Source organism: Lutzomyia longipalpis, chromosome 4 (genome assembly GCF_024334085.1).
Source record: "Lutzomyia longipalpis isolate SR_M1_2022 chromosome 4, ASM2433408v1".
NCBI classification, from domain to species: Eukaryota; Metazoa; Arthropoda; class Insecta; order Diptera; family Psychodidae; genus Lutzomyia; species Lutzomyia longipalpis.
In genome coordinates this window covers 4,831,021-4,843,628 of record NC_074710.1, presented here as the reverse complement: position 1 = coordinate 4,843,628, position 12,608 = coordinate 4,831,021, and the positions used below count along the sequence as shown (strand labels likewise).

At 30.2% G+C, this 12,608-nt stretch overlaps 2 protein-coding genes across 11 annotated transcripts in view; one reads left to right on the top strand and one right to left on the bottom strand.

The window, feature by feature from the left end:
* The window catches only part of LOC129795542 (histidine-rich glycoprotein-like), a 446,033-nt gene that overhangs the window by 160,744 nt on the left and 272,681 nt on the right, over window positions 1-12,608 (bottom strand). The window lies entirely within an intron of this gene.
* LOC129795635 (MOB kinase activator-like 2) overlaps window positions 1-12,608 on the top strand; it is a 33,189-nt gene that overhangs the window by 11,966 nt on the left and 8,615 nt on the right. For all 9 annotated transcript variants that reach the window (XM_055837080.1, XM_055837081.1, XM_055837087.1 and 6 more), the window contains exon 2: window positions 4,315-5,221. In XM_055837080.1, coding sequence (XP_055693055.1) covers window positions 5,040-5,221 — 182 coding nt within the window. In that variant the 5' untranslated portion in view covers window positions 4,315-5,039. The remainder of the gene's footprint in view (window positions 1-4,314; window positions 5,222-12,608) is intronic.

Here is a 12,608-nt window from a genome sequence, read left to right as displayed (position 1 = left end):
TTTAGTAGATACAAACCCAATAGAAGGGTGCAAGTTGAGTTTGCTATGGGGTGGTGGTATGTAGTTTAATGTGGAATGTGTAGGTACATAGGAAAAATGTTGGTATACATAGGTGAGAGGTAATAAAACGTTGAGTTGAAAAGGAACACCGGGTAACTGCATTAAGTGGTGCAGTATGAAAATTGTGTGGTTGTATTATTATTTTGAAATGTGGTACAAGGTCAATAAATGGGAGACACATTGTAGTTAATTTTTCATCATACATGAAAAGTTATGCTATACAATGTTACGCACTAGTGGGTGGATGCTCCCAAAAGAAAACAATTTTATTGTGAAATGAAGATGCTGAATTTTCTTTCCATTCCCTTTTTTATTTTTAAAAAATGAGAACATAAATTAATATTGGTTGAACTATATTGATTTAATGCGGAAGTTTCCTGCTGTTCCTTTCATCTACATTATTGCTTTTATTTCTCTTTCAACGATACCTATATGTAACTTCTTATGTGGATCTTCTCACTAATCTCATTTCACAGAATGTTGGCTTATTCTTCTCTTCTCTCTCTCACTTCTCTTCTTTTTTTTTTTAAATAGTGCGTACTGAAATTGCGAAAAAGACTTTCCACACACTGCTGGTGTGCCTCCACCGATGCTCACATGTTTTAGCATTATGAAGGCATTTTGTATCGCAGCTTTGATATCCGGCTGCTTTTCAATATATATAGATTTTCTGGGTGGGTGGTTGGGGTGGATGGAAAAATTTTCATATAGCCTATCGCGCGTTGTGTATTGTAAGAAAATGTTTTAAACGCATTTATATACATCGAGAAAAAAAAGAAGATATTTATATCCGTATTCCAACGCAGAAAGATGGTTGCGAAGCAGCTGTTGCACTTTTTTATTTTTAAAATGGAAATGTTTTACAAAAAAAAAAGAAATAGCGAAGGTATATTATTTTTCTTAGAATATAAGCATTTCTATGATATTGCTATGTATATTGATTTAACATAAGGGTGCTTCTATATAAACATACCTGGTTGCCTTTGAATATGAGGAAACGTCACATATGACATTCAATGTATATTGTATGTATTCATAAACGATTTATTTGATTTCAATCTCATGGTAAATAAAATGTGAATTTATATTTTAAAAAAATCAGCATGAAATGATGTCTTTTATATTGCAAATTGACTGAGGCAATTGATATTTTAGCCATTAAAATGAATTTCATCACACTATCATTAATTTTTTTTTCTTTATTGAAATTGAAATCTATTATTTTTTCATAATATTTCTCGTTTAGATATGAATACTTTAATATATTTTTCCAAAAAATAAATTTCAATATATTTCAGTATTTCCTTTAAAGTGAAGGAAATGAAAAAGAAAATATTGGATATGTTATTTGCAATTAAACGATTCAATTAAAATTTAATGAATAAGTATGTTTATGAATGACAGAATTATTTTTTTTTACCTCGAAGTGTTAGCAAAGAATCGTAAAATTTAATTGTTCTATAATCTATTCAGAGTCTTGGTTCAATTGAATCTATGACATCTCGATGAAACTAAAATAAATCTCTAAAGCTCTTAACATAAAATGTTAATTTTCCCACACGGAAACGTTATTTTCCTAATTTCTTTTCAATTGTCAAGAAAACTGAAGAAATATTGACCCAATATTCACTCGCAATTTAATGAAAAAAGTAGGTTTTGACCGGTTATTGAAGTCTCATTGAGCTTTAAAATGCACAAAGTTACAGATCCATGCCAGAAATAATGAGAATTTCTTGTAATAAGTGATATTTTTTCAGGTTAAAAATAAATCTTAAAAATAACGTTTTAATGGATTTTCGGACGGCTTAGGCTACAATTTAATACACAAACTTTTCTTTATTTTTCATTTAATCCTAAAAAAGATTTATGTAAAATATAGCATAATAACAATATAAAACTTTATGGCATCCTAGACACAAACCATGTGAACCATAACGCTGGTTTACAGATTCTTGGATAGATTAATAAATAATCTGTGAAAGCCCTTTTCGTTTCTATGAAGATTCTAAGCTTTTCCTATGTTATTTTAGATCTTTTTTTTTACATTAGAAATTGTGTTTCAGCTATAATAGGTTTCCTGAATATTTTTTTCAAAAGATTAAAAAAAATCTTACAAATATTGTAAGAAAAACGAAGAATGATGGACCAGTTACATTATTTCTTGTATGAATCTGTGTAAAATTTTAACAGTTAGTAGTTTATGAAAAAGCAAAGAAGCTCATTCTTTATGATATTTACATTACTTTCATCACTGTTCTCCTGTGAGTATTTTAATGCACATAATGCGAAGAAGTTTTAGCGCAATTGATCTTAAATGGAAAAAAAAAACTTTCTTAACTGTTACTTACTTTTTTTGTCCGGATTAATCTGCGTACACGCATTAACATTTTTTTCCTCAATCTTTTTCTTGGAAAGTGTTTACTGATATAGAAGATTTATTTTTAATTACAAACCTCACTTATCTAGTAAATGGCAAAGTGTAAATTTGATATGTCACACTTGATTACCATTCGTGGTTTATTTGTCGATTTGGGTAGGGCTTACTGGTAGACAGTGTTGCTAAAAGTAATGTGAGATTGGTAAAGTTGAATGAAAAAAAAATACTATGTAGGTACCTACCTATAAACACTTTTTTTTCTCCTTCAACTTCCCACATTTCTCCGCGACGACGATGGTATGACTTTGTAAAAAAAATATGCTTCTACATGCGGTGCGTTTTGTGAAATCGATAGAGGCGATCGAATGTGTGTGTCTTATGCTATCTTTGGCGATATTTTCATAAATAAATTAATAATTTGCTATTGAGCGACCTCAGCTCGTGTCGCATATTATATTATACATAATATAGCGTGTTGCCGGTTGATGTATTACCGATCACTTTGCACACACCAACACTTGAAGGTATATTACAACAAGCTATTATCTAATCACATGGTATGGTTTTTTGTCTATTCAAAAAGAAAATATTATGCTGTATATAAAAAAAAATGCTCACGGAACATATAGTGTGAAAAAAGTGATCCAACAAAAAAATTGTACATTATGTACATTTAGGCTTTGCTAAGTAAAAAAAAACCTGCCAAAAACACGAGTGAGAGACATAAAATTAACACATAAATCTTTCCTAGCTACTAAATATTATTACAAATATTGGACGGTAAATAGGTGGCGCGCCGTCAGATGTGCGAATAAAGCTCAACCTAGGGTGGGGGTTATGTCGCGAGGTGACGTCAATTATGGCATGATCGTGCGCGAAGCTTTATAGAAAGGGGAGGGGGGAGGAGGAGAAAGAAAATTAATTTTGATGAGTGGGTAGAGAGAGAGAGAGAGAGAGAAGTGAGATTTAAAAATATGTTGGGAGACAGTTTGAATAATATTTTCTTGCTGTTAAGATTAAATACCTATAATTCTTTTGTTCCTTCCATTATCACCTTATAACTAAATGGAATGATCGAGTGAAAATTCACAGTAGCGTGAACACTTGTGCAAATATTTATTAAAAAACTGAGTGAATATAAAAACAAAATGATTTTAATTGAATCGTATGGTTCGAAAAGAACATAACTCAACAGAAAATTTTATTCAACATTTAATTTTACATTTTTTTCGGAATAGGAAGGAGGCTATTCAGTCATATATGGGAGTTGTCCTGGGTCTAGAAAACAATTTAGATCCATACGATCTTGTAGAGAATCTAAAAATGATAAGAAATCGCCAAAAAAATTCCATTTTCCACTGGGATCACATAGAAAAATGCCAAGAAAGATTTCATTAAAAAATGCAAAAAAAAATGGGCGGCCATTACCATTTTTTAATAATCATCTATGTCTTCCAGAATGGAATCTTGGGAATAAATCTTGAATAATTTCTTAATATTTGGAATAAAAATTCCAGAGATTAAGAAAAGATATCTTTAATTTATCCTTTAATACTATTTATCTTTTGTTTTATTATGAAGGTGTTTATATAAATATTTGCTAAAGTGTTTTTGCTATTTTATCGATAAATTTTCAAGAAGGAATATTCAAATATTTTTTTCTTGAAAAAAAAAAAATTTACAAAAAGTTGAATGAAACAGAAAAGAGCATAATAAGGAAGTGGAATAAAGTAAGAGAGATAAAGAGTAGAAAGATATCTTAACTAAATGAGAAAAGAACTACAGGTTGATAAGAAAAAAAAACGTACCTATACAAAATCGGAAGAAGAATAAATGTACATTGACTAATTAGGAGAATCTTTCCCTCCATATTGCAGTATTGTGATAAAAGACTCTGTGCCTTGGGTCTCTGTGTGTGGTTCAGCGCGGAAAATAGATGAAGAAAATTAAATAAAATGGGGCAGTGTGAGTGTGATAAGGATGAGCGATAAGGAGGAGAATGACAGGAAAAACCAAAAGTGTGCTTATCAATGAGCTAATTGAGTGAAAAGTAATGCCAAAGTGAACACGTACAATTTCTCATGTTGCTCTTCCTGCATGGAAAATTTGCACAAAAAGAGGGAAATTGAATTTCGCAATATTGTGGACGTGTGTAGTAAATAAAGTGATGGTAATGAGGACCTAAGAAAAAAAATATAAGTATACTAAACCAATGTGACAAAGTACCTTTTCTTTTTAAAAGAAAAACTAACTAAAGAAGAACCAAGAAATTGTGTGATAAATTTTAGAGTGAAAAAGTAGAACAAAGAAAGTCTATATGTGACAGTTTGTGTGAAGAAAAGATATTATTCTTACCAAATGAAACCTTTCTCGCGCCTTGTTTGGCTACCATAGTGCAATCGTTTCTGGAATACAAAGAAGACAACATCGACGAGCTAAAAAGGGGACAACTGAGTACTCTTTTTTTTTCTTGGTGCGTGTTGACACTGAGAGTGTTACACACACCACTGAAAAAAAAATTATTTTTGAAGAAGAAAAAATAAAAGGAAAAATTAACATACGGAGAGAGAGACATTTCGTACCCAACTCGTTCCAAATTTAAATGTTGCGATCTCCAGCTCACATAGTGGGTCACGGTCCATCAGCAGGTGGAGGTGGAATTGTGGGCATTCATTCACATCCATCGCCACAGACTCACGCAAGAACATCACTGTTTGATTCTTGCCACCGGAAAATTCGTTTAATCGGCAATGGACCGGTAGCATTTCTCGGTGGGCTTGTTGCGTAAGTATCTTCTCTCTTTTATGCTGCAGTCCCACATTGTTAAAACAATAGGGGAATCTTCCACCTTTTTTGGGACGTAGATTAATGGTCAAATAGACAAAAAAAGAAACATCATTTTGCAAAATATATATTCCAACAATTTATGTATGTTCACTCATGCTCGGACACTATGAAAGATCTCTTTTATTTTGGCGCTCAATGATTATGAAATAATACAAAAGTGAAAAAAAAATTACAACAATAAAAAAAGTTCACTGATTTATGAATAAATGCTGTATAATGGTTTCTGATCAAAAAGATTTGATCTCCCGTGGCATGGATGTGAAAGATCACACCATTTTGCGTCATTAATGATGATACATCTATCAAGATCACATTTGTAAAATTTTGTGGTACAAAATAAAATTGAAAAAAAATGATTTTATTGGGTTAGGTCATTTGTTCGTTTTTATTTTGAATTTTATTTATTTTTCAAATCTTTTAAATAAAGACTTTTTAAAACTTTTAAGAATTCTACAATAGTATGACGATTTTCCACAGAAATCATCTGCAGTTGTTATTAGAAGTTTGAAGCCACGCCTCCATTTTGCTTTACTTTTTTTTACAAACACATGAAGCATATGCATCTGGTTTCAATTGATAATCTTTTATTCCTCCCGTAAACACTGTAATTTTTGAAGTTTTGCCTTAAAGTTTAAGCAATTGAAGCAATGAAGCATATGTTGCATTCATTTAAACATTGATGGCGTGGTTTTGAGAAGTTTTCGGAAATACTTTCCAAGCGATAAATGATTGGTTTTACTTCAATTTTTTTGACGAAACAATTTTTTGTTTGAAATAAAAATAAATAAATTCCTTTCAATAAAAGACAGTGTAAAATGTTAGTAATAATAAATAAAATTTGAATTACAGTGTACTTATGCAAAAAAGATATTAAAAATATTCTAAATGAGTTTTCAGATTTTCTAAGCCTTTTCTGAGTTTTGTAATTTGAGAAAATTGTGATTTTCATTTTTTCTAATTTTTTTGCAACATTTTTTTGCATAACATTGACCTTTAATGATTAAAAAAAAAGATTTATATTTTTCGTTTTCTAAGCACTAGTCTGCAAAGGGCAGAATAAATTTTATTCTATTCTATATTTTTCGTTTTACCTACACATAGCCTACATATATAAATAAAAAAACTATTGAGCTTTAAAACTGACTAGAAAATATATCTTGTTGAAGGTCATTTTGTGAACGAAATAACTTATAGATTTTTTAATTCAACATCAAAACACAAAATGATGAAATATGTATTTCAGGTATAATGAAAATAAAAAATTGATGTTCTAATATTAGGCTGGCCAAATGGCGGACCAATGTGTCTCATTTTAATGGTTATTGCAGAAAAAAAAATATGTCCGTGGCAATTATATTTGCTTTTCCATCGTTAAATGCTTGACGTGTGTTTTTGAACGAAATTCTTCCACCATTTGGTGAAAAATTAATTTCGTTCAAATGTTATACACATGCGAGCAAACGTCGACATTTTCTGTGATTGATATTGGGTGGAAAAGGTTAAGGTGGTATTTTGAATTTAGAGCAAAAATCTGGGGAGTATAGAGCTCTGCTTGTCCTTATGAAAATTTCACTCGCTTCTGCATCATATACGATGCAATTTACAAAAACAAAAAATTATACAAGAAGTATTTCGACATAATCGCAAATATTATTTCATCATTGCGTCTACCGCGAGTGTCTCGATGTGGTGAGAAGTGGTTGATAAGTTGGTCCACTGATATGATTTCACTTTCACAGTTTCATAAATAATGTAACCACACCACTACTTCTTGTTTAATGGACCAAGGGAACAATGATTGGTGAAAATGATGGCTAGAATGAAAAGTGAAAGTTTGGATTTCTCAATTTAATGTAGTATATGTATGTATGTATCATGCGGACGGAGAAGAATTGTGAGTCATAATGTCGGCGTGACTCTCAAGTATACAATATAAGTAGATTAGATTGTACATAGCGAAGATATTTGATAGCCAAAGATGTTTATATCTTTGTTTTGAATTATAATAAAAGCTTTTATTCTTCTTAATTTATCTAGCATATGGTAATTTAACAAATAATAGTGAAGGGTGGCGCCAAATAGATCTTTTTATAACAGGCCTAGTCGGAAATATATTAAAAGGCTATATTTCTAGATTTTTTTTAAATTAAAATAATTCAAAAAGAAATTTTAAAATATTAGTTAGAAATCGAAGTTATTCGAATTTTCAGCTTTTGACATTTTTTGAGATATTCCCAATGTTTTAGTCTTTTTTCAAAAATTTGACGTTAATTCTAGCGTGTGAAGTGTTTCTTATACAAGTTTGACGTTTATTCTTTTTTCTTTTGACATTTTCTTAAGGTTTGACGTTTTTTTCCAAGATCTAACATTTTTTTTCTATTATTTCATGTTTATTCTACTATTAAGTACATAAAATATTTTTTTATAATGTAGTTCACAAAAATGGCCAGCCTGTCTTCGTTAAACTTTCGATTTAATAAAAAGAAATAAATTTGGGCTGTGTTCAATGTTCATTACCGTTTCATGTTGCTAATGAAGCTGTCAATTTTTCAAAAATAAAATTAATCAATAATTTGCGTATTTTCAATTAATTAAAATTTGACTGTGAAAATTCAATTAAATAGAATTTATGTATAAAAATGTTTATTTTTTCCCTGCATAACTGTGTCATGCAGTGTATGTTGGTTATTCTGAGAATAAGCAGTGTTTCGAGTGTTGCAGTTACCTACAATATATACAACACATAATTACGTTGATAGATAGAGAGTATTAGAGTGAAAATTAATGAGAGTTATAAATATTTAAAGTGAGATTCACAAGAAAAGGTCTCCACTAAATGTTTTATTTTTCGTAAAGCTCGCGCACAGGATCTTGTTTATCGGTTTTCATACACCAATAATTTATTTGTTTTCATCATTAGTTAAATTCAAGGTCTTCATAACATAATACATACATTCATAACTCTCTCTCTCTATCGTATACAGGAGGTCTCTTTGAAAGATTGTTGTTATGTTAGCAAAATGCGCAGACAGAGTGAAAAGTAAATTTCCTCAATTTACATCAATTTCTTGTTTTTCACTATTTACCGTGAAAATATATATAGTAAACTACATCTATATAGTTGTAGATTGTGATTTAATTCTTGCACCGCACTGCGTGATATATGTATTGAAACATAAAGAAGGGGATTACATACATGAAATACATGAAAATGCAGTTGAGAAGATCATGAGAATGAAGAGTAGCGAATTGGACGGAGAGAGGAAGAAAAATCAAAAGAATCGTATATATAGATGGATTAGTTGAGAAAGAAGTTTGCAAAGCAATACTGTACGGTAAAATCATAGCAATGAGGTTCTTTTTCTCATGAATATTTAAAGGAAAAACGAAGATGAAAAATAAGAACGTCGGCAGAGACGTGATGGAAAGAATTGAAGATGGTGGATAAAGCAAAAAAAAAAATTGCTCATGAGCTGTATTTGACCGTTATAATTGTTATTGTACTTTACTGTCTTCATTGTTTCTTATGTGGATTTGTATAGTGTGGTGTAGAAGTGGATTATATTTCTTTGATTTTCTCACATTTAGCACATTGACTTGATATTTGCTGTAGTACAAAAAGAAAATTATATAGGTATAGGTTGGAACTATATAAAATTCACACAGCGTACAATTTCACAATAATAAAATGTACGACATCGTGTCGCTTTTTTTGGTGTGACTGCGGACAGAGTGACTCAGGTGACGCCAAAAGATGTTGGTTAATCCCTAAAAGAAAGAAAGCAAAAAAAAAAAAAAAGAAAATGAGGTGCGTAATTTATGGAATTGGTAATTCCCTGCAAAGCCTAAATCAATATGGGAAAATTGTTGTTCTGTGTGACATACTAAAGCATAAAGTATCATACCTACTCTTGTTGTGCGCCTTCCTTCTTTATTTAAGAATCAACAAGTGGTTGAATTTCTTTAAATTTCCTTCTTTGGGGAAATCTTAAATTTTATGAATTTGTTCTTAATTTTCTAAAGTAAAATAAAATAGAAAAACGATTTAACTTTTATGATTTATAGATCAATAAAATAGAAATTTTGCCCTTCCAGGAAGCCAATTGTTTGAATTTCTTTCGATTATTTAAAGTCAAAAAATTATTTTTTTTAATGTACTTTATGAGACGAAAAAAAACAGACTAAAACACAAAAGTTGTGTCTGGGAAAGGCGCAGCTAAATTTAAAAGAATTCGGATTATAAAATTATTTCTAATGTAAACAACGAAGAGGTGTTTTTGACATTGATATTTATTTTACAGATGTTTGACAATTCTCTTCCAACGTCTGACGATCCTGACGATCTAATGTTTCTTTTACAAAGTTTGACATTTTTTTAACGTTTGAATTTTTTTCTAACTCTGACATTTCATTTTTGACATTTAACGTTCGTTATGTTAACGACGATTTAATGCTTCTTTTGCAAAGTTTGACATGTTTTTTAACGTTCGATGTTTTTTTTGAAAGGCGTTTGACGTTTCTCTTCAAACGTTTGATATTTCATCTTAAGGTTTGAAGATTTATTTTTAACGTTTGATGATTTATATTTAACGTTTGATGATTCTTTTCAAATCTAACGTTTTTGAATTTTAATGTTTTTCTTACCGTTCGACGATCGGATGCTTCTTTTCCAAAGTTTGAAATGTTTTTTTTTAACGTTTCACATTTCTTTAAAAATTTTGACAATCATTAATTACTCTTGAGATGTATTTAGATAATTATTAACATTTGATGATTTTTTGAAAAATTATTTGACAATTCAAAAATTGCATGTGGTGTTTCTAACGTTTGACGCTTCTTTTGAATACTTGTCGTTTTTTCTAATGTTTAACGTTTTCTGTAATGTTTAAAATTCACTTTCAAAATTTTTAATGTAATTCTTAGCATAAAAATTATTTTGTTTTGACCTCCAAAAGAAAATCTTGAACTTTTGGGTTAATTTAAGTACTTACAAACATTCGGATAAAATAGTGAAGATTTTCCTGAAAAATGATCTGAAGTTTTTTTATGCCATTAATTATTTTTCTTTCCTCCATACAATGAGTTATGCAATTTTTATTCAACAAATAAATAATGAAAAAAATTATTTATATGACAAATAGTGAAATAAGTACAAAATAAAGTTCCTGCAACTACCGTGAACTTTCTATGTCCAATAACAAATTCTCAATCAATAGCATTGTATAGTCAATCAAACTATTTGAAGGTTCTCTTTCCGAACACAAAATTTGCACATTCATCATATACATATATGCATGTAATACATTTATATGGGTATGCAAGTAGGTATCCTTTTTTCCATGTAAATTTTCACGAATCCATTTGAAATTCACGTCTTTGGCGTGTGATGTAAACCTTTTCGACATACAATGACGTTCAATGCACATTTTTTTCATCACATTGAAGGTATTTTTTTTGTCTTTTTGAGGAGACAATAAAACTCTTTCACTCCACGGGTATGTCGTGTTGTGTACTGAAAGACGAGTTTATGAGGAGACTACTTTATTGTTATGTAGTCTCTTGAGGCTATTTTAATTAATTAATTAAAGAAGCACACAAACTCCCCGGTGCTTGTTCCTGGATATTTCAAAATAAACAAATATTCTCTATGAAACGTTTGTTCCACTTTAAAGTTTAGTAAATATTTTTTTTGGGGATTGTTTAGTTAATTGCGGAGGTATTTATGGTGTAGGTAAGTAATAATGTTGTTGGGTCGGTTAAATTCTCATCAGAGCGGATAATTCCTTTTTAAACTTCTCTTACGAATAAAAATTTTTGACTTTAGGGTAATATTGAAACCTCTTATTCATCAAGAGATTTTTTTTCTTGAAAAAAAAAATCATTTTATGAGAAAATTATTCTCTTAGTGATCGCAATTTTTCATTGTTTCACATTGAAGTTAAATTGCGCTGCACCGTGTAACAGTTTCCCTGTGCGTGACTTTCTCCCACAAAATCTCAATTTGGTTGTGGAATACTTCCTCTAAAGAGAGTCTAAATAAAAAAAAAAGAGGTTTTCTGACCTCAGTGCGGGTGTGATTGATGACTAAGCGTTTGGGTGACATCATTGATGTCAAGAAAACCTTCTTCGCGGAAATGCCAACAACTCTCAGTTTTTATTTAAAAAATAAGCTTTTTTTCATTCATTTTATTTACGCAAATCACATAGATTTTTGTTTAAAATATTCTTTCATCTATCAAGCAGAGAATTTTATCAAATTCATTCTCTCATTGGAAATTCTTTGATGTCTCGTATAGGAAAAATGTTAAATTATTATCATTGATATGATAAGTGATTTCTCATGTTGGAAACCTTTAACCGATTCCAATACTCTTCATTAGATTAACATCAGTGGTACTTCGTGGGAGTTTTTTTCTCCCCACCTTAAAGAAAAAGATTATTTGTCTCTGTATGAAAAGACAAATGTACGTGATGATATTTACTTGAAAATTCTCACTTATAATGGAGTTAATGTCCACGTGGAAGAGTCAGTGATCTCAAATGGTGTGAGGAACTCTCAAGATAATGACGCTTCTCAAACACTTGAGATAATCAGTAATACAGAAAAAAAAATTCATTTCAATTGAAAACTAATTGTCAGCGCCATGTTAACCAATATCTCTGCCACGCAATTATAAATGCGCGTGTTGAAGAAACTTTATTCGTCATTGATGGGGAGGGCTCCTATAAGAAAAACATTAACGTGCGCGCTCTGAACTTATGTCGCACATTTGGCGTACACTACACACGCATAAGATTATTGTTGTTAAAAACAATGGAAAATATGTTTCGTGCTTTCAGTATTAAGTTGCTTTTCATACGAAGGATATAGCAATTTTTAAAAGAACACGTAAATAAATTTATTAAGCCATAATGGGGACACTATCAAAAATTATGGTTGCAATGAAATTAAATTACGAATTAAATGGAATTTAAATAATAAAAAAGAGATAAACAACAAATTAATGTTAGGTGGTTCAGAACTTCCTGATTTAGATCTATAAAATTGTCAAGGGCATAGCCAGGAGTGGTGTTTGGGTGTCTGAAAGTTTTCATTTTTTTCTTTTGTTGTCAAAAAAGTAATTTCCAATCTAAAATATACATTAAAAGTTAATTAAAAGGGGACAGAAATATCATAGCAAAAAAAATTCTAACGTAAAAAAAATAAACTTCAGACGTTAAAGCGAATATAAAATATTAAGAAAAATACGTCACTCGTTAAGGGGAGAACTGTCAAGCTTTTGAAAAGAAGGGTTAAAATGAACATCAAACATAAGAAAATAAA